Here is a 22,441-nt window from a genome sequence, read left to right as displayed (position 1 = left end):
TCTGCTTCTCCCTCTCCCTCTGCCTCTCCCCCCTGCTTGTGCTCTCTCTCTCTCAAATAAATAAAACCTTAAAAAAAAAAGCTTAATTAACATCATAATTCTGGAGTTATTCAATTTTTTGGAGTATCCTTTATTTATTTTTTAAGATTTTATTTATTCATGAGAGACACAGAGAGAGAGGCAGAGACTTAGAGGGAGAAGCAGTCTCCATGCAGGGAGACGCTTAATCACTGAGCCACCCAGGTGTCCCTAGGGTATCCTTTATTGCTTTCATATATGAAAGATACCCTGGGAGACATCCCTCCCCCATCGACATCGTATAAATACTGTTGTTGTCTTCCTGAATTTAGTATTGCTGAGTAAAAGTCTGAGGCCAGTGTTATTTTCTTTCTCACAGCAGCTAATATGCTGCTTACTCAGATGCTTGTTGGAACTTTCAATGACATTATGAATCCTTGATCCCCATAACTTAATTAGGATATTACTATTAGGAATTTCTCAGTCTTAATATTTTACTGCTATTTCTCCAGCACAGAGTGCCTTTGCATGTCACTGATTTGTTCTTCCCCAAAGGAATAGTTCTCTTGGTGTGTCTCTGACATGTCCTCTGTTCCATTTCTTCTCTCCTGCAGGAACACTGATTTTGCTCTGCTGGCTATCTGCTGTCTCTCCCTTTCTTATCCGTCATCCTCTCAAATCACTTCAATGACTTTCTCAACCTTTTCCTCCATCAGAGAGCCTCAGTGAGGGTTCAGCCACTTTTTATTTTTAATTATGGGACTAAGGGAATCACTGCTTTCTGTGCTTAATTTCTTTAATTCCGCTAGCTGAACTGCTTTGTGGATCTCTGGTGCTCTGCTTTGAGCTGGTTTTACAAGATTCTGTGTTCTTTTTATTTTGAGTGCAGAAAAGTTGTTTTTTTTTTTTTTTTTAATACATTTTTTTAAGATTTTATTTATTTATTCATAGAGACGCAGGCAGAGAAGCAGGCAGAGGGAGAAGCAGGCTCCATGCAGGGAGCCCGATGTGGGACTCGATCCCGGGTCTCCAGGATCACACCCCGGGCTGCAGGCAGCACTAAACCGCTGCGCCACGGGGGCTGCCCAGAAAGTTGTTTTGTTTTGATTACTTCTTCTATTTTGTATAGTACTCTTTCTCCCAAAGTTGTCTTTGGATTTTGTTTCTTCTCTCCTTCCCTTCTGCCTTTCCTTCCTACCTTCCTTCATTCCTTCCTGTCCTTCCTTCCCTCCTCCCTCGCTTCCCTCCTTCCCACCACCTTGTTGGACTCCTTCTGATCACCACTCATTCTCAAGTGAGATTTTCATTTCCTTTACTCAGGAACTAGGCCGGGGAGGGAGAGGGCGTATGGAGCACAGCTGTACTAGAAGCATGTTTCCCCTGGGCTTTCTGTGGGTCTTCCCTTTTGGGGTAGACTTTGTGAGAAGCTGGGGTTGGGATGGAACCCCTGGCTCACAGGTAAGGCCACAGTTTGCAGATCTGTTATCCTAGCAAAGCAAGGGGCAGAATTGATTTTCCAGTTATTTCCCTCCTTACTTTCCTCTGGCAATGTCTCCTAGAAAGGAGTCCAGACAGAGAGAAGCAAGGAGGCATTTTAGCAGAGTTCTTGTTCATTGGCTCTGCCCTTCCAAAAGTGGAATACCCTTTCCTGGCTTGACCACATCTCCAGTTCAGAAATTTCAAGCAAATGCAGGAATCAGGCCTCCACTCACAGCACCCAGCTTCCTCCCCTCCCCCCATGGTAAGTTCTGAAAGACAGGGACCTTGCTGGTTGCTCTCCTCTACACCCCCCTACCCCTGCTGCCACATGGCGCCTGGCATGTAGCTGGCCCTCAATCACCAGCTGAATAAATGGCCAACTGAATCAACTATTCTGGGATGTGGCTCTTCCCTAATTTTGTTATAGATGGAGATTCCTTCTCCACTTTTAGTTCTTGTGTTCCTCTTGGCAGATTTAAAGGAGGAAAGTACAACAAGCAGGCTTCCACATTCCCATCTTTGCCCAGAAGGCAATTTTTAACTTTAAGGAGAAAGGGCCTCATGGGCTGTTCCTTCTCCATGGCAGGATCATCACAGGCAGCCAGATGCCCCAGGACTGCTGGATCACAGAGATGGTCCTGGAGCTATGCTGACAAACCCCTTTCTGGTGAGCAGGTGAGTGAGTGAGAACAGTGAGGATCGAAGGGAGCATGTGGGGCCAGCTCCGCCCCCACCCCTGCCTTACCCCTGCCTCTGTGCTCTCCACTGTTCTTTTACAGCAGCTTCTGTCTTTGCCTTGACAGACCTTCCAAGGCCCCAGGGCTGCCTCATACAGTTGAGCAAACTGTATACCCCCTCCAAGGGACACAATATGTAAAGATTGTGGTGTGATGATAGCGTCCATTGGAGCTGTGCAGTGCCCACTCTGCACAACCACCTGTGGCTCCCCTGATGGGTCTCTGGGCTCTGCCTTTATGAAATCCTCCTGGGGACAGTGAGGTAGGCAGGGGACAGATCACGCAGGACTCAGTAGGGTTTGGACTTTATCTTGAAGGCAGTGGGAGCCACTGAAGCTTTAGGCAGGGGGAAGATGTGCTCCCAGATGAATAACAGCTCAAATAATAGCACAAACAAACATCACCCAGAATTCAAAGAGCCTGGTGTGATTACCCTGGACCTCCAAATGCCCCAATCCCAAGGGAAGAGAGCATGGAATTTCTTACCAGCTCCCCATTCATCCGGAGGGCATCCACCAGTTCCAATAAGATGGATACCCGCTCGCTGGGCCGTACAGAGGGCCCACGGAACTTCTTGCCTTCTTCCATCTTCCGAGTTGGTAGTTTTATGATCATTTTCAGTGTCTTTATGGCTTCTGGATGGTCTCCAGACTTGTTGAGGGCCCTGGCCTTGATGAAGTGGTACATGGGGTGGTCTCGCACCTAGAGGAGCATAGGGCAGCACGGGACTCCAGTGCACTCTGCTGCTACTCACCACACCCAGACTGGAAGAAGCTACAGAAGCCCACTGAGCCTACATTTGCCTTTGGCCAGCAGAAGGGTCTGAGGGATGGAGGGAGTTCCTGGGGCTACTCTCCCAGGGGCAGGTAGGGGCTGCAGCTAGCTGAGCTTCAAGGTACTGAGTGGGCGACTGGGCAAAGAGGACCCCCACCTGGAAGTTGTGGCTGACGCCCAGCTCTAAGCAGTGGGAACACATGGCAAAATTGCCCTGCGCCAGGTAGATGTGGGACATGAGGAGGTGGGCATCCACGGAGGTGGGGTCCAGCTCCAGGCAACGCTGCAGGGTACTCTGGGCATTCTCTAACTCTCCTAGAAATGATAAACAGGCCTCTACATCCAGGGATCCCTGGGAACTCCCAGGACCCAGTATATAAAGGCAGAATGAAGTTTATATGTCCAGTTACCCGGAAATACCCAAGTCAGCCATTTTACCTGGGTTTGTTCTGTTTCACTCAGAGGTCTCTTCTTTTTTTTTTTTTTTTTTTTTTCCAGAGGTCTCTTCTTAAAATTAGAACTCCAGTTTTTGCCTTGATGCAGACAAAAGCCAGGAAACTCAAACCATGGTGTAACCCTTCCTTTCTCTCTGTAACCCTCAGGGAGATGGCTAAGTCACATCACTGCTCTATTTGGAAGCTCGGGGGAACACTTAAGTCTTGATTCCCACACCTCATAGCAGAACAAAACCTAACAATAATAGCAACTATAATAGCCCTGACTTATGAAGTACCTGCTCTAGGCCCAGTACATACAAAGCACTTTTAGAAAGGCTGGTTTAATATTTGCCCAGCCCTACAAGGTTGGCAGTATTATCTGTGTCTTTTAATTGTAGGACTAGAACCCAGTGATGTTAAGGCACTCAGCTTACAAGGGACAAAGTTAGCATTTAAATCCAGGGCCATTGGTTCCTGAGGCTGAGCTCTGAACGCCTTGGCAATATGGGGATAAGGAATCTTCCTGCAGCCAGGCTGGTGGCAGCCCAAGGCTAGGGAACACTGAGCTGGTAGAAGAGTCCTTCTTACTCTGCATTCAGGCCTTTTGACAGCTCCTGCTCAGAGTCTGTAAGCTGGCGAGCGGGGAGCACCTGTTTCTGGATCCCAAACTCCCTGCTCCTCCTTGTGTGCTACAGAAATGTGAAGATGTCACTATGGCAACCTAAGCAGCTGGAGACCTGCCTTTGGCCCTAGACTTGCTTGCTGGCAGGTGCTAGCACCCCTGGGGGAGTGCTCCTGCCCTTGCCTTGTACCCAGGAGCTCTGGAAACTGTGGGTAAGGATGAAGATGGGGGAGGTCTCTGCACAGTGTGACCTGTGCCAAGAGGCACAGGCAGTGCCAGAGGCTAGATGCATGCCGCGGCATTTGGGATTCTTCGGAAGCCCCCAGCACACCAGAAATTGGCCTGTCTTCACACCAGAGATTGGCCTGTCTTCCAGATGGATGGGAGTACAAGACCATAGGGGGAAAGCACTCAGAGAGGACAATAAGGCTCCCACGGAGATTTCTCCCACTTTCTCTCTTTCTCTAGGACCTGAGCCTTGAGATGGAAGAAGCTAGAAGGATATTGCTCAGGCTATCCTGAGGCTCTGAAAGCTGAAAGCTACAGCGTCTATCCTCCCCATGAGGCCCTCTTTTAAAAACTGCAACACTGCCATCCCATCCCTTCCCCTGCTTTAGTTTTCTCCATGGCATTATTGTGTCTTAGCAAGCAACACAATGTGCTTATTTGATATGTTAACTATTTCCACTTACTAGAATGCAAACCTCATGAGGGAATCTCTGCTTGTTTAGAGGACTAGTCGATCCCAGTGTCTGCATGACCCCTGTGTATAATGGAAGTTCAGAGACTGTGACCTGGCTCAGAGCATGGAAGCCAACAGCAGCAGGCCAGGTGGGAGAGACCCCTGCTGAGGAGGGAGGTCAGACCGGTTTCAGGGGAGTGGAGGCCAGAGATGGGTGTGTATGTATGCCTGTGAGACATCCCAGGCAGGCGGCCTGTGGATGCTAGCCCGGGGCAGTGTATTCAGATGAACAGGCTCACCTGAGAGGTACTTGACCTGAGCCATCACATACAGGGGGTCGATCAGGGCTGGCGCTGCTTTGACTACAGGATTCAGGATCACAGTGACTTGTTTGAGAAGCTGAGACACGATCTGGCCTGGCGACCGGGGCTGTAGGAACATGGGGCCTGGCTGTATGGTTTGTCCCATTGCAGACAGACTCCTAAAGCTCTTAGAAAACACTGTTTCAGTGAAGGAATTTTCCTTTATTCCACATGTTTATTATCATCCACTCTGAGCCATCAAGGCTCCAGAGAATGGGGCCTTGGCTTTGCTCACCCTTGTACCCCCCAGTACCTAACATGGTGTCAGGCGCACGGCCGTGAACTTAATATTTGTAGAGTGACTCATTCCTCTGCACTGGGGGCATATTTCAGGTGTGTGAGATATGACCCTTGCCCATAGGGGGATCTTGACTGGCTGTGAAAACAGGCAAACAAGTAAAGCAGACAAACAAGGAAAGAGTAATATACTCCCTAGAAGACATCTGGAAAAAAAGGAGCCTGATTATTCTCCAGGATAAAGGCAAGGGCATGGGCCAGTGCCCTGCTCCTCGAAGTGTGGTCAGTGGGGCCAGCAGCACCAGCATCATCTGGGAACTTGTTCCAGATGTTCCCCTTCCCCACCTCCCCAACAAAAGAATCAGAATCTGCATTGGAAAGATTTGACTCTCTAGTGATTTGCATGCTGTACCTGCAAGTTTGAAGAATAAAGGGTTCCCCAACCACAGGGGAGCAGAGCAGCCTGGTGGCCAGCCAGGTGGGGTCCCTGCCTCTGTCCAGACCATGGGGCTAGGATGTGCTCTCACCTGCTTGGGGCAGTAGAACAAGTACTCCTTGGCGATGCATACCAGGAAGAGGGGGTCCAGTTTTTCAAAGTACTCACAGCCCAGGGGGAGGCCCTGCATGCTGGAGAAGTGCAGCTCTGCAGCCTCCTTCAGGAGGGCAGTGACCTCCTGCCCCTCCTTGTGCTTCCTGGATGCCAAGAGGGCCTGGAGGAAAACCAGCACCTGTGGGAGGCAGGTCCAGGTCTTGGCACCAACACCGCCAGCTGGGTGGTGGGTGTGGGGGGCGAAGCAGGAGTCTAAGCCATGCTGGTTACTGGATTTTGGAAACTGGGTGGGAGGAGAGAAGGGACACGATCCTGGAGCAAGCCATTCGCCTCAAGAGCTCTGACCTCAGACTTCCCAAGGGACTGCTGCACCTCCTTCAGGAACTCCAGCTGCTGCTGAGCCTCCTCCAGGTGACCGTCCAGGATCTGGCACCAGATGATCCCTGGGAATGGGAGAAAACAAGCATGGACAGCTGGCTCTGACACAGAGCCAGCAGGTCAACAAGCCAAGGAGCACAGATGAGACGATGGAAGGAAGGGTGATACATGCTCATGGTTAGGAATTCAAAACAGGAGGCAAGATGGACAGCCATACCTAGCTCCTGCTCGGTTTTACATGTGTCTCTCTCCAGAGGTAGCCACTATTAACAACTTGCGGTCCCTTCCTAATCATTCATTCGTTGGCGATGTGTACACATCTAAGGTATACAGATCAGTTTATACACATCCACCTGGTTCTCTTTAATGACAACAGAATATTCCACTGTGGATGGGACATTGTATTTGATGACTGCCCCACTGAAGGGCACCTCATCTCACATTTGGTTTGCTCTTGATGTTTAAATGTTGCAGTGCCAGGGTAAACATATTTCCGTGTTCTAATTCCTGAAGTTGAGTTGATGGGTCAAAGGGCGTGTATAACTAAAATGGTGATAGATAAGGCCACTTGTCCTCCAGAAATGTTTCAATTAATATTACTGCCAAGAACTTGAAAGTGGCCTTTCCCCACAACCTCGCCAGACTAAAAAATGAATGGTAACTCATTTTAATTCACTCTTTTTTATTGCTAGGGAAAAGGAACATTTTTTTTCCCATATATTGAATGGCCTTTTTCTTTTCTGCTATGAATCTCCTGCACACAGCTTTAGCCTGTTTTTCTTTTATGGTTGTTTTCTTTTTTATATATTAGGATTATTAACCCTTTGTAGCAAAATTTTTCCATTAGTTTGCCATTTTATCTTTTTAGTATTTTTTTTTAAAGATTTTATTTATTTATTCATGAGAGACACAGAGAGAGAGAGAGAGACAGAGGCAGAGACACAGGCAGAAGAAGTAGGCTCCCTCTGGGGAGCCTGATGCAGCACTCCGTCCCAGGACCCCAGGATCATGCCCTGAGCTGAAGGCAGATGCTCAACCACTGAGCCACCCAGGCACCCTACCTCTTCAGCATTTTTCAGTGTCTTTTGCCATCCATTAGTTTTAAGTTTTTACGTAGTCCAATAGGTAAGACATTTTCCTTTCCGATTTCTTAGTTTCCCTCAGGAAGCCCAAGTCTGATTGAATTTTTTGTTTTAAGTATTTAATTCATCTGGAATTTATTATTTTTTTTTAAGATTTAATTTATTTATTCATGAGAGACACAGAGAGAGGCAGAGACACAGGCAGAGGGAGAAGCAGGCTCCATGCAAGGAGCCCAATGCGGGACTCGATCCCAGGACTCTGGGATCACGCCCTGGGCTAAAGGCAGATGCTCAACCACTGAGCCACCCAGATGCCCCTGGAATTTATTTTTAAACTACTCTTTACCCACCTCCTCCCAACATGGAGTTTGAACTCACAACCTCAAGATCCAGAGTCATGTGCTCTATCAACTGAGCTAGCCAGGTGTCCTTGGAGTATTGAGTACGGTGTGAGATGGGAACTTCCCTTTACTTTTTTCATACCAGATAGTCAGATGTCCAACCACGAATTATTGAAACCTACCACAATATTGGTTTGAAATGTCACCTTCGAAAGACCTGTTTCCGTGCCAGTGATGGGCTTCTTTATTCCATGTTGGCTTCAAGCTGACATTACTACTGTTGTTTCGTAATGTGTTTTGAATTTGGGAAGACAAATCCATCTATTCTTATTATTCATCCTTTAAAGATATTTCCTGGTCATTTCAGTGTATTTATTCCTGATTGTCTTCTAATTACCATCTTGGTTTTCACTTATATCCATCCCACTACTTGGCTCCTCTGTGGAATATTTTACTTTGCAATCACATTTTTAATTTTCAGTAGCTTTTTTGTTCCCTAGAACCTTTTTCACAGTAGCCTGTTCTTATTGACTGACCTCAGGGCCCTTGCAAACACTGGAGGGGTTTTAGTGGGGGAGGGGAAGGGTTTCTGTATCCAGCTTTACCTTTTCTCCTCAGAGGGCCATGGCTTTGCTGCTCTACCTGGCCCCTCTTTCAAACTATTTGCAGATTTACTAATGGACTAGACTGATGAATATTAGCAGCTAGGGCAGATTTCCCAAATTGTTAAGGTCACTGATTTTCCCAGGCAGGTCAGATAAGAGGGGCACTCCAGGGACGCCAGGGTGGCTCAGCAGTTGAGCATCTGCCTTCTGCCCAGGGCATGATCCTGGAGTCCTGGGATCGAGTCCCATATCAGGCTCCCCACAGAGAGCCTGCTTCTCCCTCTGCCTAAGTCTCTGCTTCTCTCTGTGTCTCTCATGAATAAATAAATAAAATCTTAAAGAAAAAAAAAAAAAAACAAAAAAAATGGGAGGAACTCCAGGACACACCTGAGAGGGCTGGCCTGGGCTGGTGTGTGGGAAGGGCATTCTGGCCAATGGCTTTCCCTTCTGGCTGACGGGCTAGGGGTCTCCCCTGACTGTGGAAGTGGGGAAGGACTGAGCCAGGTGGGGGAATGTCTTACGGGATGTGGATTGCCTGGGGAGCAGCAAGTCTTTTTGTCCTTCCTGTCCCTGGTGGCAGTGGGAAGCATCAGGGGCTTGGTTCTGCTCCCTCCGGCCCCACCCCTCCTTAAGGGCCTCCTTGATTCCATTCTCTGGTTGTCAATAATCCAACCATTATTTCCCTGACTGCCCCATGGCATGTTTTGCTCCCAGCCTCCATTGACACTGAGCTTGGTTTTGTTTTGTTTTTGTTTTTTTCTCTTTTCAACCTTTGTTTTTCCTGGAGCTTTCTGGGAGAAAACGGGTCTACTCATTTCTTTAGCTGTTGCTTCTCTACCTATGTTGGCGTATAGGTTTCCATTTATATATTGTGGAAAGGCGCCCCATCATACAGTGTATGCCCACACTCACACAGCCTCTAGGAAGAATGCTTCCCTCTCTTCTGGATCCATGGAGGCTACCCTGCTACCTGCCTTCCTGCGCCTCCCACTCCCCACCCTGCCCAACCTGCATGGACCTGTCAAGGCAGCCACACTGTTCACGTCCAATTTCATGGCCTCCGAGTACCACAAAGATGCCTCCTTCACTTGGTCCTGCAGGATGAAGAGGTAGCCCAGCTCTGTGGCCACATGGGCATAGGAGGATGTGGCCATGAATGTGCGCTCGATGAAGCTGCACACTAGCTGTAGAACCGCCTGGTTCCTCCCACACTGCAAGGAACGGGCACATGGAAATAGGGAAACCAGTCAGTCCAACCTGTCTCAACAAGGCCACACCAGAAACGGGGGACACTTTGGTAGGCCTGTTGGGTGCTGCTCAGGAGAGCCTAAGGGATGCCTGTGACCCATAGTCGGGCCTCTGCAGTTGCCCGGCTGCCAAAGAACCTCACACTAACCCCATCTGAGGAACCTGCCTCCAGACACAGGGCCCTCCAAAGGACCCATCTCCTGTTTGGCCACAATAATTGGTCCAAATGACCAATAAGTTTTTCAAAAACTGAAGCTGGTGGAGAGAAGCTGTTTGTCTCCTGCTGATGGGAAGTGGGCCCAAAGGCTGTGAGCAGCCAAATCCCCTGCCAGATGTGCAGAACAAGCAGAGAGCATCAGACACGGGTATGTGTTTCTGAGGGAGAGATTGCATCCCAATGGCATTTGATTCCACGGTTCTGGTTCCTAAGGCCCCAGAGCTACCCTAGTTTTTTGCAGCAATTCCTTCTAGTAAATCTTGCTTTGGGGCTGAACGGTCTGGCAGAGACAGATTATTTGGCAAGTTGGTCTGTTTGCTCCTGCCTGATGTCAGAGAGGTCCAGGCAGGCCCACCCTTCCAGGTCACTTCCACAGGGAGATTATAGCAGTTGGGTGCCCCTGCACCCTGAGCCAGAGCTGGGCATTGCTCTGCTGTGTGATAGCCATATGCTGCCCTCTACCCCCAATTAGGGGCCTCCTACTCTAAAAGCACTTCTAGACTCAATTACTCTGATCTTTTACAGCATCTCCAAGCAGCATTTGGGTCTCTAAGCAGCACAGAGCCTATGTGATAGTTATTGGCCAGAGGCAGACAGGGGCTGCTGGGTATGGGCCACCAGCCTGAGAGGCCAAGTTTGAGCCAGGGAGGGGAGGACAGGGTACCCAGGAAGCTTCCAAAAGGGGGGCATAGGGCTTAAGAAGCATATAAGAGACCTGGGAAGAACCTTCTTACCAGCCTGCTAACCACAAGAATTTTTTTAAGATGGAGGCTTGGATTTTGGGGCTCTCTTGTCTCCAGTGCTTTAATCAGATTTCTAACATGATTGGCAGCCTGCAGGGACAAACAGACAATGTCAAAAGCAATATACAAAAATGGGAATTGGGCAGAGGTTTGCAACCCTGCTGCACATTATCATCCCCTGGGAGATCTTAAAATATCTACACTCAGAAGCCAGCCCCAGAGATTCGGATCCAAGTGGGATGGGGATATCCCAGGCACCAGCCTTATTTTAAGCCCCACAGGTGGAGCTTTCAGGAACACTGTTCACTCAAGAGCTGGCACTGCCTCTCTGTCTATGGATTTGTGAAGAGAAGCTGCCCTTTCCGACCCCTACCCCCACCCCCACCCCCAGCCAGAAGCCAGCTGTCATGGTGCCCACACATGCCCCCCCAGGCTGGCAGCACACCTGTTGGGCTGGCTCAGGAGCAGATGGTCATAGCGGGGCCCTGGACCTGAGCCTCTGCTCCATGTTGACATGAGTCACCACATTGGTGCCTCTCTGTCACTCCAAAGAATCCTCCCTATGGCCCTGTAAGTCAGTACAACTATCTGAATTTTCCAGTAGACAAAGGGTCAGAAAGGTTAGGTGATTTGCCTGTGGACATTCAGTAAGTCTGACTCCAAAGCCTGCGTTCTTTCCCATGGACTCCTTTGCCCCATTACCCACTAAGAGTGAGGAGTTCTTAGTTCCTGGCTGCAAAGAAGTGCCAGAAGGGAAACCCTGGATGGGGCAGGCCTACTCTGCTCAGTAGATGCAAGCAAATAAGCACTGAGCATCCAGGGCTGGGAAGAAGCATAAATCCTAGGGGTTAGGGTGGGGGGTGAAGGAGAGGTATCAATGCTAACTCTGCCCTGGGGCTAAACCTCAGGCCAGGCCCTAGGAAGGCCCACCCAGGGTGCTGAGGACAGGCCCATTGTCCAGTTCCTACCCAGAGATGGCCTGGGCCCCTTGCTGAGGGTTCCTCTCAAATATGGACTGTCCCCCTCATCTCACCCCTGCCCCCACCAAACCCATAGTCTCAGAGCTGGGCAGAAGGAACCAAAAGCTTCCTCTTTGCATCGTGAAACCCTTACAGACTCCTCATCTGCCACTCTTCACAGAGGCAGTGCATTTTTTCAAAAGGCAATGTTGTGGCTGAAAACACAAACTATTCTGGAAAATAAAGACCTGTCTGGGCATTGAAGTCTTCATAAGGAATTCCAGATGTTTCTGTGTTTGAGGACAGGTTTGGGTTTCTTTGGAAAAACTACAGGGCTTAGGAGCAAGTCTGAGGCTAGGCTCTACCTGGCCAATACCTGAGCAATTCCAGCCACTCCTTAAAAAATGGCATTTCCCAGGACCTGGGTGGCTCAGTGGTTGAGCGTCTGTCTTTGGCTTGGGTTGTGTTTCTGGGGTCCTGGGATTGAGTCCCGCATCGGGCTCCCTGCAGGGAGCCTGTTTCTCCCTCTGTGTCTCTGCCTCTCTCTCTGTCTCTCTCATGAATAAATAAATAAAATATTTTTTTAAAAAGTGGCATTTCCCAGGCACCGTTCCAAGCTCTCCCACTAATCATCCTATTTAGTCCCTCTAACAACCTCACAAAGTGGTTGGAATTATCTCCAATTTATGGATGCTGATCCCAGGGCTTTTCCAGGTGAACCTGCCCAGGCTCACATGAGGTAACTCATGGCAAAACCAGACTTAACCTCACTGCCTGCCCAAAGCAGACCTCCCGACCTTCTTACAGGGAGTATGAGGTGAAGGAGATGGGAGGGACTGAGGTCCAGGGAGGACCCTCCAAGGCCCTGGGGATGGTGGAGCTCAGAGCGTTTCCTCCTAGGCTGCACTTGCTTCAAGGCCCAACTCCTGAGTCTTGAAGAACTTACTGTAGTCATATTTCCTTCTCTTGCAAGCTCATGCACTGCTAGGATTTGGCAGGCATCGATATTACCTTCGTCTTTTTCTAGGATTCTGAAAAAGGAAGAGGAGCCACATGAATTGTGAGTATGCATAGACCAGGCTAGCATGGCACTGCAGCCACTTCTGATTGTCTCCTAATATCCTGTCTCCCTTTCTCCTTTTAATAATGGAACTCCTGGGCAGCCCCAGTGGCACAGCGGTTTAGTGCTGCCTGCAGCCCGGGGTGTGATCCTGGAGACCTGGGATTGAGTTCCATGTCAGGCTTCCTGCATGGAGCCTGCTTCTTCCTCTGCCTGTGTCTCTGCCTCTCTCTCTCTCTCTCTCTCTCTCTCTCTCTCTCTCTGAATAAATAAATAAATAAATCTTTAAAAAAAAAAATGGAACTCCTGATCTGGCTGGGCACACAGCTACCCAGCATAAAGACCACATCTCCCGGTCTTCCCCTGCAGCTCAAGTGGCCCTGTGGTTAAGTTCTGGCCAACAGGATGTGAGTGCAAGTGCCCCAGTGACATCCAGCTGTTTCCTTACAGCACATCTCTTCTTTCTTCTTACTCCTTTCTGCTGGCTGAAACATGGACCATGTAATCAAAGTCCTAGGAATATAGCACAGTAAGACAGAAGGGTCCTGGGATCCTAACAGAGTTAAGCTGCTATGCCAGTCCTAGACAACCTCCCAGTCTCTTATCTGATAGAGGAATAACCTTTCATGTTATTTAAGTCCATGCATCTGGGGCAATCTGTGACAGAAGCCTATTCATATGCCAACTAACATAGACTTGATCATGGCCCCATGGTCCCAGGGTGGTGGAGAGGTCCTTGATGGGTCATCAGCAGCTATAAGATGGAAAGGGAACCTTGCTTTCCAACATGTGTCATTGTGAAGACATAGTTTCCGGTCATACATACTTTGGGGTTTTCAATATTCTGTTTCTTTATGGGAAACTTCCTATTTTTCAGCCTGGTTAGGGATGGCCCTGCACTTCATAGAGGGTTACTCTAATTAAGACACAAAATCCCAATATGATTGGTTAGGCAGTCAACATTCAAACAGTTCTAATCCGGGATCCCTGGGTGGCGCAGCGGTTTGGCGCCTGCCTTTGGCCCAGGGCGCGATCCTGGAGACCCGGGATCGAATCCCACATCGGGCTCCCGGTGCATGGAGCCTGCTTCTCCCTCTGCCTGTGTCTCTGCCTCTCTCTCTCACTGTGTGCCTATCATAAAAAAACAAAAACAAAACAAAAAAAAAAAAAAACAGTTCTAATCCTTTATGCTGATTCTGTAGGTACAGGGAAACAAATACATTTGGAAATTAAAAAAAAATTTTTTTTTTGAAATAACCTATGGACTAAAGAAGAATCAAAATGGATATTAGAAAATTCTTAGAACCAAATGATACTGAAAATATCACATCCAAATGTGTAGATACTGCTAAAATAGTACCTTGAGGGACACGCACAAATCTAAACACATATATTCTAAAAGAAAATTGAGAATAGATGAGCCAGGCATCCCACTCAAGAGTTAGAAAACAAGAGCAGGATAGCCCTACAGGAAGGAGTTGGCAGGAAATCACAAAGAGCAGACATTAACACAGTAGCAAACAGATACGATAGAGACCATCAACAAAACTCAAAGTGGGGTTTTTAAAAAGACTAGTCAATGAAACAAATTACTTTGATGTTGATGAAGGAAATTTAAAGGGAGAAATAAATAATATTAGGGATGGAACAAGAAACACACCTAGAGGGGCACAGATTTAAAAAACAATAGGGGCGAGGTGCCTGGCTGGCTCAGTTGGTAGGGCCTCTGGACTCCTGATCTCAAGGTTAGGAGTTTTAAGTTTTTAAAAATAAAAAACAACAGAGGAAGTTCTGTGAATGCCACTAGCTGCAAAAACCTCCATAAGGGCAGGCATCGGGTGTGGGACTCAGCCCGTTGGCACTAAACACTGTTCCCTGAAGGCAGGGCAGCAGGGCCTTGGGCGAGGGAGGCCACGCACACCGCAGTTGTGGCTGTCAGCCAGGTGCTCCCAGGATCCCGCTGGCCGAAGGCCAAGCCTCCAAAGCAAGCTTTTCACCCAGTTCCTGCCAAGGACACTGGCCAGGTGTCAACTCTGAGACAGAGAAGCGAGGCCTGCACAGGCACCACATGTGGGGGCCCCCAGTGCACTGAGCAGATCCCAATTACGTTCATTTGCTCCTGGGTGCCTCTCTCTGGGACTCAAATTCCAGTGATGATCATCAGAGGAATTGCCATCCCTCCACAGGGAAGAGGTCTGTTTGTGTTTTGTTTTGTTTCTGAACTGTGCTGTATACTACCACAACTTTGTCATGATTCGTAGTGAATACTCGTGGTCACTCAGAAAAAAAGTAGTCTGTTAACTCTTTTTAGGGAGAAAGTTAGTAGCACACATTTTAAAATTACTTAATAAAACTAGTGAAAGCATTAGTTTAAGGAGATAAGCTTCAGTTATCTAGAAAATTCCATCCTCAAAAAACCTTCCATCTGACATCCCTCCCTCCAAGTGGTCTTTATTTCTAGAGACAGTGACAATGCTCCAAGGTCACCTGCACTTGGTGTCTGGCTTCCACAGCCCCAGGAGCTCCCCGGCTCTTGCTGTCTGGCTAGAAGTCTTCTCAGTCACCGATGACCTTTTTCCCTGAAGTTTTTATTATGGTGTATCATACCCATAATTTAAAATAATTAAATAATGCAATAGTTCCTTTATGCCCCTCTAACCCCGCTCTTTAGAGGCAACTGCTTGTCAGCCTGTAATCCTGGTTGCTTTGGGTTCCTTGGGTCGCTCCTCTGTCTCTTTCTCCTAAATAACATGCTTATAGCTCTAGATAGGCCTATTTCTTTGTCTATCAGGGGCCATGTCCTCCTGGCCTCCTCCCCATGTGATCGCATCACTCTCTGTACCTCCTCTGTTGCCAATATTTACTTTTATGTCTTGTTGCATCAAACACACAGTGTCTCCCATGTCCCCAGCTTGTAAGATGGGAACATGTTAGCACCCTCGGCTCGCAAAGAAAGGGAAGAAGCAGTGGTGTGGTGTAGTGGTGCCGGTGGACACCTGCCTCTCACCTGTGTCCCATTTCTACTGTCTGCTCCCAGTCCTGCCGTGCCAAGAACAGCTGCATCTTCAGGATCAGGGCAGGCAGGAAGCTCCCTGAGGTGACGGTGATCTGGTTCACCACTTCCAGGGCCCCTGAGTAGTTCTGCTGCATCATTAAGTATGTTGCCTGTTGAAAGCCCAACAGAAGAGCCTCCATCAGTGCCCACAGAGGGAGGTCCAGGGGTGTCAGGGTCTCGACCAGAACAGGAGCAGAGCCTGACATATGTGTGCTGTGGGAATCCCTTGAAGCCCCTGGGGAAGGAGTCACCATCACTCAGAGTGACAAATCAAAGTCCACACCAGTCCTGGCTTCTTGGACAGGTGAGGCCAGGGCTCCAGGGGCACCCTGGCAGGTGTGGGATACAGCAAGACCACGTGCAGGCCACCCCTAGAGGGAGACCTCAGGCTGCTGGGCACCTTCCACTTCTACTTTTCCTTTTCCATTCACTGTCTTGAACCTTATCAATGAAAATTGCTCCCTGGGGCCCTGGGTCAGTTAGGGCTTGCAGGGAACACTCTGGATTGGGGGTTGAAGTGGCACTTTTTCTCCATCGAGGATCATGGGGCTGGAGTTCTGGTCTCTGCAGGCCAGTGCCAACCACCAGGTCTGAGTGCGTGAGTGAGTGATTGAGTGAGTGAGTCATGGCCCAGGTGCTTAAGGGGCAAAGAGCAATGCTACTGAAGGACTTGAAACATGACTCTGAAAACCAGAGCGTATGTTAGACCTTTGGCAACCTGCCCTCAAGAGACTTAATAAAAACAAGAGGAAGAGGCACCTGGGTGGCTCAGTGGTTGAGCATCTGCCTTTGGCTCAGGTCGTGATCCCAGGGTCCTGGGATCAAGTCCCACATCGGGATCCCTGTAGGGAGCCTGCTTCTCCCTCTACCTATGTCTCTGCCTCTCTCTCTGTGTCTCTCATGAATAAATAAATAAAATCTTTAAAACAAAACAAGACGAGGATTGTACCAGGTAAAGATTTATGCATATGCGTGTTCACAGCAGCACTCTTTCTAAGTGTAAACTGGGAACAATCTCAGTGTCCAAACAGTAGAGGACTGGCTTGGCAAATGATATTAGGCCCATACAACAGGGGATGGGCTTGATGGCATGGTTCAAAATGACAGTTACTTATGACAAAATCTTACATGAAGAAAAGGAAGTCAAATGATAAGATGCCCTATCATGACAACTCTATGCTCCTATTAAATGACCACAATATCTCCCGCCCAGTGGAGGGCACTCAGTGGGATCCCCTTCAGGACCAGGAGCAGCAGTAGCTCTCCGGGGAGCCTAGCCCTGGGGCTGCCCATGGCTAAAGGAGGCTGCCTCGTGCCAGGTCACGTCCAGTCCCAGGGGCAGCCCTCATCCAGCCTGTGGTCGGTGAGGGGCCACCCAAACTCTAGAACTCTGAGTTGGCTGAGACCTTTGCTATGGCTGCATCACAGCGCAACTTCTCCCCCCACAGGTCCTGCTTCTGTCCCTCTCCCCACAGATGCTGGTCCCAAGGGTGCCCCCTGGTAAACCTGCAGAAAGCCAAGTGAATGCACACTCTGAACTGCACACACTGGAAAAAGCCTGAAAGACCCTAAAATGTCCACATGAGTTGTTTGGAGTGGGAGGGTGAAGGGTGTCATTTTAATTCGTCTTTCGACTTTTTCAGCCTTTTTTTTTTCTTAATGAGTACATATTCATTTTCTAAGAAGATATATAAGAGGAGAGAATGAGAGGGTCAGCTTTTCTTTCATAGATGGATTCAGTGGAGGCACATGAGAAAAAAGGGACTTCATTTAAATTGAGATAAAAAAAACACAAATCACATATCTCCCTTCTTTTACGGCCCACTGAACCGAGCAGGTGAGAAGAGAAAGCATGATAGAGAAAAAAGGACATCCCCTGAGATGACCCCATGCAGAACAAGACAGGCACTCAGACAGGGCAAGTCAGACTGTGAGAACCGAGTGGGCCCTGAGCTGTTGTGTGACTCTGATCCTCTGTGTGTGTATGTGTGTGGGGGGCCTGCTCCTCATCAGCCAGGTGAGGCCCTGGAGACAGAGGGTCTAGCCCAAAGTCACCTGGTGGGTCTTTGGCTCCAGTGGTCCAGGTGGGTATCCTCCTCCCCTCCCCTCTCCCTGCCACTGCCCACCTTTCCCATCAGCCCCAGCACATCTTTCGCATCCTGAATTCCTTGTTCCAGGAACTTGGTGGATTTCTTCACGATATGGGGCTTGTCTGAGGTGAGGTCCACCCAGCCTTGGAGCACAAGGCCCTGGGATCAGAACAAGATGGAAGATAAAGTCATTGGTCTCACAGAGCCTTGACCCAACCTGCTCTCCCGCCTCATGTCCCATCCCTGTCACGCTGCACCCCGAGACCCTGCCAGGCACAACTATTCGCAAACCCCAGGGCAGCCCTGCTCCCTCTCACCACCAGGAATTCACTCTGATTGCTCCTGTCCTGGCACAGCCCTCCCAACCAAAACCTTTCACCTGATTAACTACCACTAGTCTCTAAAATTCAACCTAGGAGGACCCTCCTGTCGAAGACCTTCCATGATATTCCAGACCCCTCCCTGGGACCCCTGGGGCTCTGCTACCTCTACTGACCACTCTCACCTGTCTTGTCATTGCCTATTTACTTTACAGTGGGGTCAGGAGGCCACCATAGGCCACTGTGCATGGCCACTCCTGCTCCCTCCACACCTTAGCCCAGTAAGGGGAGGTGGGAATGCCTTCTAGGGGGTTAACAGGAGCCCTTCTGAGCTCTAGGGCCTCTCCGACTCTGCTCCAGTCTTCATCTAGCCTCTGCTGGCAGACAGGTGGCCAGACCTGCAAGGTGAGGTCAGAGAGGCACTTGGATAACATTGCCCTGAAGCATCCCTCATGCCCTAAACTGGTGTTTCTCAACTCTTTCCCATCGCTCCCATCCTAAGGAGCCTTTTCAGACCTTTTCCCTAATCCTTTCCTCTCCCTCCAAGACTTTTTAATATCACACATATAATATTTGTTTATGCGGTGTGTAACTCTGTGTTTTATACATCAACAGTAAGATTTCTTTTTCACTCCCTCCTTGGGGTACCAATTTTCACCCCCCTGGGGAGGGAGATCACCCCTGCTGAAGTGGTGACTACACTGAACCTAGATTGAGGCTTCAAACTCTACCATGAGTCCCGACCTACCACATGTGAGGTCTACTGTATGCGCCACCACGGATATCCAGCAGACCACTGCTAAGAGGGAGGGTAGGTCCAGTGCAGCCAATTCCTCTTATTTTCCCAAAGAGCCAGGAAATCTGGGCTTTTAGGTAAAGATCTTTTGCTTTCTAAATGTTGGCAACTAATTCAAGATTTAAAAAAAATATAATACAGGCCACAGAACAGCTGTCTGCAGATTGGACTCTGGACACATGCCAGTGTGCACTTGGCTAAACCCTGACACAACGTGGGTGGGGGCTCCTGGGAGCTCTGGGATGGTGGCAGTGCCCAGGTGCGGACCTCTCCCAGTCCCAGGGTGCTCCGCAGGAGCTCCCAGTTAACTGGTTCAAAAGGACCAGTGGGGATGTGTTTGGACACTGCTTTCTGCAGCTGTTGTCCTCCTGATGCCCACAGCAGGTACCTCTCTGGAGTTGTTGGAGAGCTTCAAGTTGCGGTCGATGTACTCTCTGGCCTTGTCATAGTGGCCTATGAGCCAGAGGAAGAGGCCGGCATAGTACAGGGCCGTTGCGCTGGCAGTCTTGCGGATTTCCTTCAGGCTGCTCTCAAGCTCCTGAATGGCTTCTTGGTCTGGGAATCCGAGAGGGGGAAGAGGGCGAGTCAGAGTGAGGAGGGCCGCCTGGGCCTGCAGGATGCATTGAGGGCCCAACCTTCAACACGTGGCAGACTACTGTCAGCCTGGGGGCCTGGAAACCACAGAAGCCGCTGCTGCCTAGACTTGGGTTTGCTGTCTGAGGGTTATCTTTTCTCCCCGGTACCCAGCAGTTTGCCAAATCCCCCACCTCAGGCCCACAATCCATCCCAAGAAGGGAGATAGTTGTTTAGAGTGTGGAATTATTTATATCAGCTTGATTTGTTTCCACAAGGTCTTGGCGAAGGAAGCAGGATGTCTCCCCAACTCCTAGGATTTGGAAGGAGAGGACCTCTCCCGTTGTCATGCTCTTTACCAGTGGCTCCCACGCAGCTGGATCTGGGCACAGGCCTTCCTTGAGGACCCCAAGGGGAGGGAATAGAAGCCACTCCTCCCTGGCTACCAGCCTGTGCGGTCACCAGTGCACCCACCTCCCGTGGCAGCCCTTGAGGGTGCTGCATCTCTGCAGTGGGGTTGTCTTCCCCCAGGGCACTAGGCCTTGTTGGGCATGGCTGCACTCACCGATGGTTTCACAGAGCTTGTGAGCATAAATGAGGGCCATGATGGAGCACAAGGACACATCTGGATGATTCCGGATGCTCTCCAGGTTACTGATGGCATCCTGTATGTGCCCTGCAAAGAAGAGCCCACCTGGTTATGCTCTTGGGCTCCAGGCCCAGAGGGCAGGAGGTCTATGGCCAACACAGGGGAGCCCTTGTCAGAGCTGACCCAAGGCTTGGCACTACCTGACTTCACCCAGAATCATTGGGTTAACTGGTCCAAAACATTTCTAATGACCCAAGTTCCCTGAAGGGGCTGCTGACACCACTGCTCATGCTGCCAGGTGCTGGAGGGCTTGGAGCTCAGATATACCTTTGAGTACTTGCAGGATGTGAGGCCAGGATTTGGGGCTGGGGGTCAGTTCTGAGAAAGGCCATCAGGGTATTCCCAGCTAGCTGCTCAAGAGCTACAGATTATACTTATCCCTCCATGTCCACTGTGGTTGGCCATGGGCAGCTCAGCCAGCCCTCAGCCCAGCACTACCTTCTGAATGTCAGCGCGTAAGCACCTGCATGAGGCTCACCCCTCCCCCTGCTCCTGTACCATACCTGTCTTGACCCATACCTACCACTTCCTCCTTTTCCTGCACTACCAGCTCTCAGTTTCCAAGCCTGGCATTCGTCCAATAATCATTCAGTCATGTCTCCCCACCCACTCACTTTCCAGATAGGGAAACTGAGGTGCAGAGCAAGGGTGGTAAGCTCTCTGATGTCTTAAAAGTCAACTAGATAATGTATTACACAGCCATCTGGGGGATTAACCTGGGTGTAAGACTCTTTCCATGGCAACACGGCTGGGGTATAAGCAGGCATCCAGGTAAAGGCAGAGTTGCTGGGGCTAGGCAAGTGCCGGAGGCCATGAGGCCGACCCTGGCAAGTCCTTACCTTCCCTGAGGATCCCATAGGTTTTAAAGAACTGCAGGACAGGGTCATTGCTGAATTTTTCCAGGCCCAAGGCCGCGGCCCGCTGCACATGGCGGAAGTACTTTTCCTGGCTGTAGTAAATGATCTCAGCCTGTGGAGAGGAAGACATAGTTGCAATAGCCCCAGTCCCTTCTTTCGGTTCTGAACCACTTTCTCCCTGACTCCCTACTCTTCCTCCATTCTGCAGAAGGAAGGAGGGAAAGAGAACATTCAGGCTTCATTTTGCTCTTCATCAGCCCCAAGAGTAGCTCCTTGCAGTTCCCTGAGAAGGAACTTGGAGGGTTCAAAAGTGATGGAGAATTCAACTGAGGCTTTGTCTTAGGAAGGGAATGAGGGAAAAGAGAGAGCACCAATAATAACAGGTACACCACTAGTTAGAGTTGTAAGTTACTGTGTGTTAAACACTTGTTGGGAACTGTATCAAGGTCTTTACACCCACTATCTTATGTATTATTCTCTCCATATCCTTCACAGTTAAAGAAGCTGAAACCCAGGGAGACTATGGCTTGACAAAGGTCATGCAGTATTAGGGGCTGAGATTTCAGAGTGAGGTCTCACTTCCCCTAAGGTTTGTGGGTGCTGGGCTTGGGGAGAGATGTGGTTGGCTTGTCAGTCTTGTGGGCCATATGAAAGAGCCCAGACATCATCCTCAGCGTAACAGGAATGGTTTTAAGTTGGAACGATTTTAAGTCAGAGGAGGGATGTGTTCAGGTGTGTGTGTGTGTGTGTTGTGGTGGTGGTGGTGGTGGTGGTGGTGGTGGTGGTTCTGCTGCTGGTGCTGGTAAGGGGACTGCTGGTGAACAGAGAGCTGAAGCAGAGAACCGTTTGGGGTGTGTGTATGGGGGATGCTGTTTCAGGTGCCTGCAGAGAGATGGTGTTGATCCTGGGCTAGGAGATGCAACGCAGTGGGTGCTGTCAGGGGACATTTCCCGCTGATAGACAGGACCCGAGATGGGAACGGGGAAGAGTGAAGGCTGTAGGATCAAACAGTGGTGTGGTCTATCGAGGTGGGGGACTCAGAAGAGGCAGGGGAAGGGGAAGGGGAGATGACGGCAAAATGACAGAGATGGGTTTTGGATACGTTGGTTTAGGGGAGCTCGAGGACAGGACTAGGTGCGGACGCAGAACTGGAGCTCAGGGTGCACGAAGAACACGAGAGGAGAAAGATTCGCTCGCCAGGAACCGAGAGGCCAGAGGGGGCCAGGCCCTTCATTAGCGGCCGGCCCGGGACAGCGGAAGGCGGGTAAAGGGGACAGCAGGAGCGGTCGAAGAGGTCCCAGGAGAGGCGCGGGGCGCGGGGTCTCGGGGCTGGGGGCGGGGAGGCCCGGAGGGAGCCGCCGGGCCACGCTCGGGCCACGCACCATAAGGGAGTCATCGTTGCTCATCTCCGGGCGCCCGCGGCTCCGAGGCGGGGTCGGCTGCGGCGGCGCGAAGCTGGATTCCCGAGTCGGGGTCCCGGGCACGCCTCTCCCGGCCGGAAGTTGGAGGCGCGCGTCCTTGGACACGGAGGGCCGGGCCGGTTGCTAGGAGCGTCAGAGTCGGCGGAGCG

At 50.0% G+C, this 22,441-nt stretch overlaps 1 protein-coding gene across 1 annotated transcript in view; it reads right to left on the bottom strand.

Moving 5' to 3' along the window:
• TTC21A (tetratricopeptide repeat domain 21A) overlaps window positions 1-22,378 on the bottom strand; it is a 32,330-nt gene extending 9,952 nt beyond the window's left edge. Inside the window, exons 1-14 of the mRNA XM_041733778.1 lie at window positions 22,254-22,378; window positions 20,854-20,983; window positions 19,931-20,041; window positions 19,181-19,347; window positions 17,713-17,835; window positions 15,539-15,696; window positions 12,418-12,502; window positions 10,504-10,602; window positions 9,323-9,515; window positions 6,244-6,341; window positions 5,876-6,076; window positions 5,049-5,178; window positions 3,166-3,323; window positions 2,721-2,936 (exon numbers count right to left, since the gene is read on the bottom strand). Coding sequence (XP_041589712.1) covers window positions 2,721-2,936; window positions 3,166-3,323; window positions 5,049-5,178; window positions 5,876-6,076; window positions 6,244-6,341; window positions 9,323-9,515; window positions 10,504-10,602; window positions 12,418-12,502; window positions 15,539-15,696; window positions 17,713-17,835; window positions 19,181-19,347; window positions 19,931-20,041; window positions 20,854-20,983; window positions 22,254-22,277 — 1,893 coding nt within the window. The 5' untranslated portion in view covers window positions 22,278-22,378. The remainder of the gene's footprint in view (window positions 1-2,720; window positions 2,937-3,165; window positions 3,324-5,048; window positions 5,179-5,875; window positions 6,077-6,243; window positions 6,342-9,322; window positions 9,516-10,503; window positions 10,603-12,417; window positions 12,503-15,538; window positions 15,697-17,712; window positions 17,836-19,180; window positions 19,348-19,930; window positions 20,042-20,853; window positions 20,984-22,253) is intronic.
• Window positions 22,379-22,441: the final 63 nt, after the last annotated feature.

Source organism: Vulpes lagopus, chromosome 19 (assembly GCF_018345385.1).
Source record: "Vulpes lagopus strain Blue_001 chromosome 19, ASM1834538v1, whole genome shotgun sequence".
Lineage (NCBI taxonomy): Eukaryota > Metazoa > Chordata > Mammalia > Carnivora > Canidae > Vulpes > Vulpes lagopus.
The sequence above is the reverse complement of the archived record's forward strand: the minus strand, read 5'-3'. Positions and strand labels throughout refer to the sequence as shown.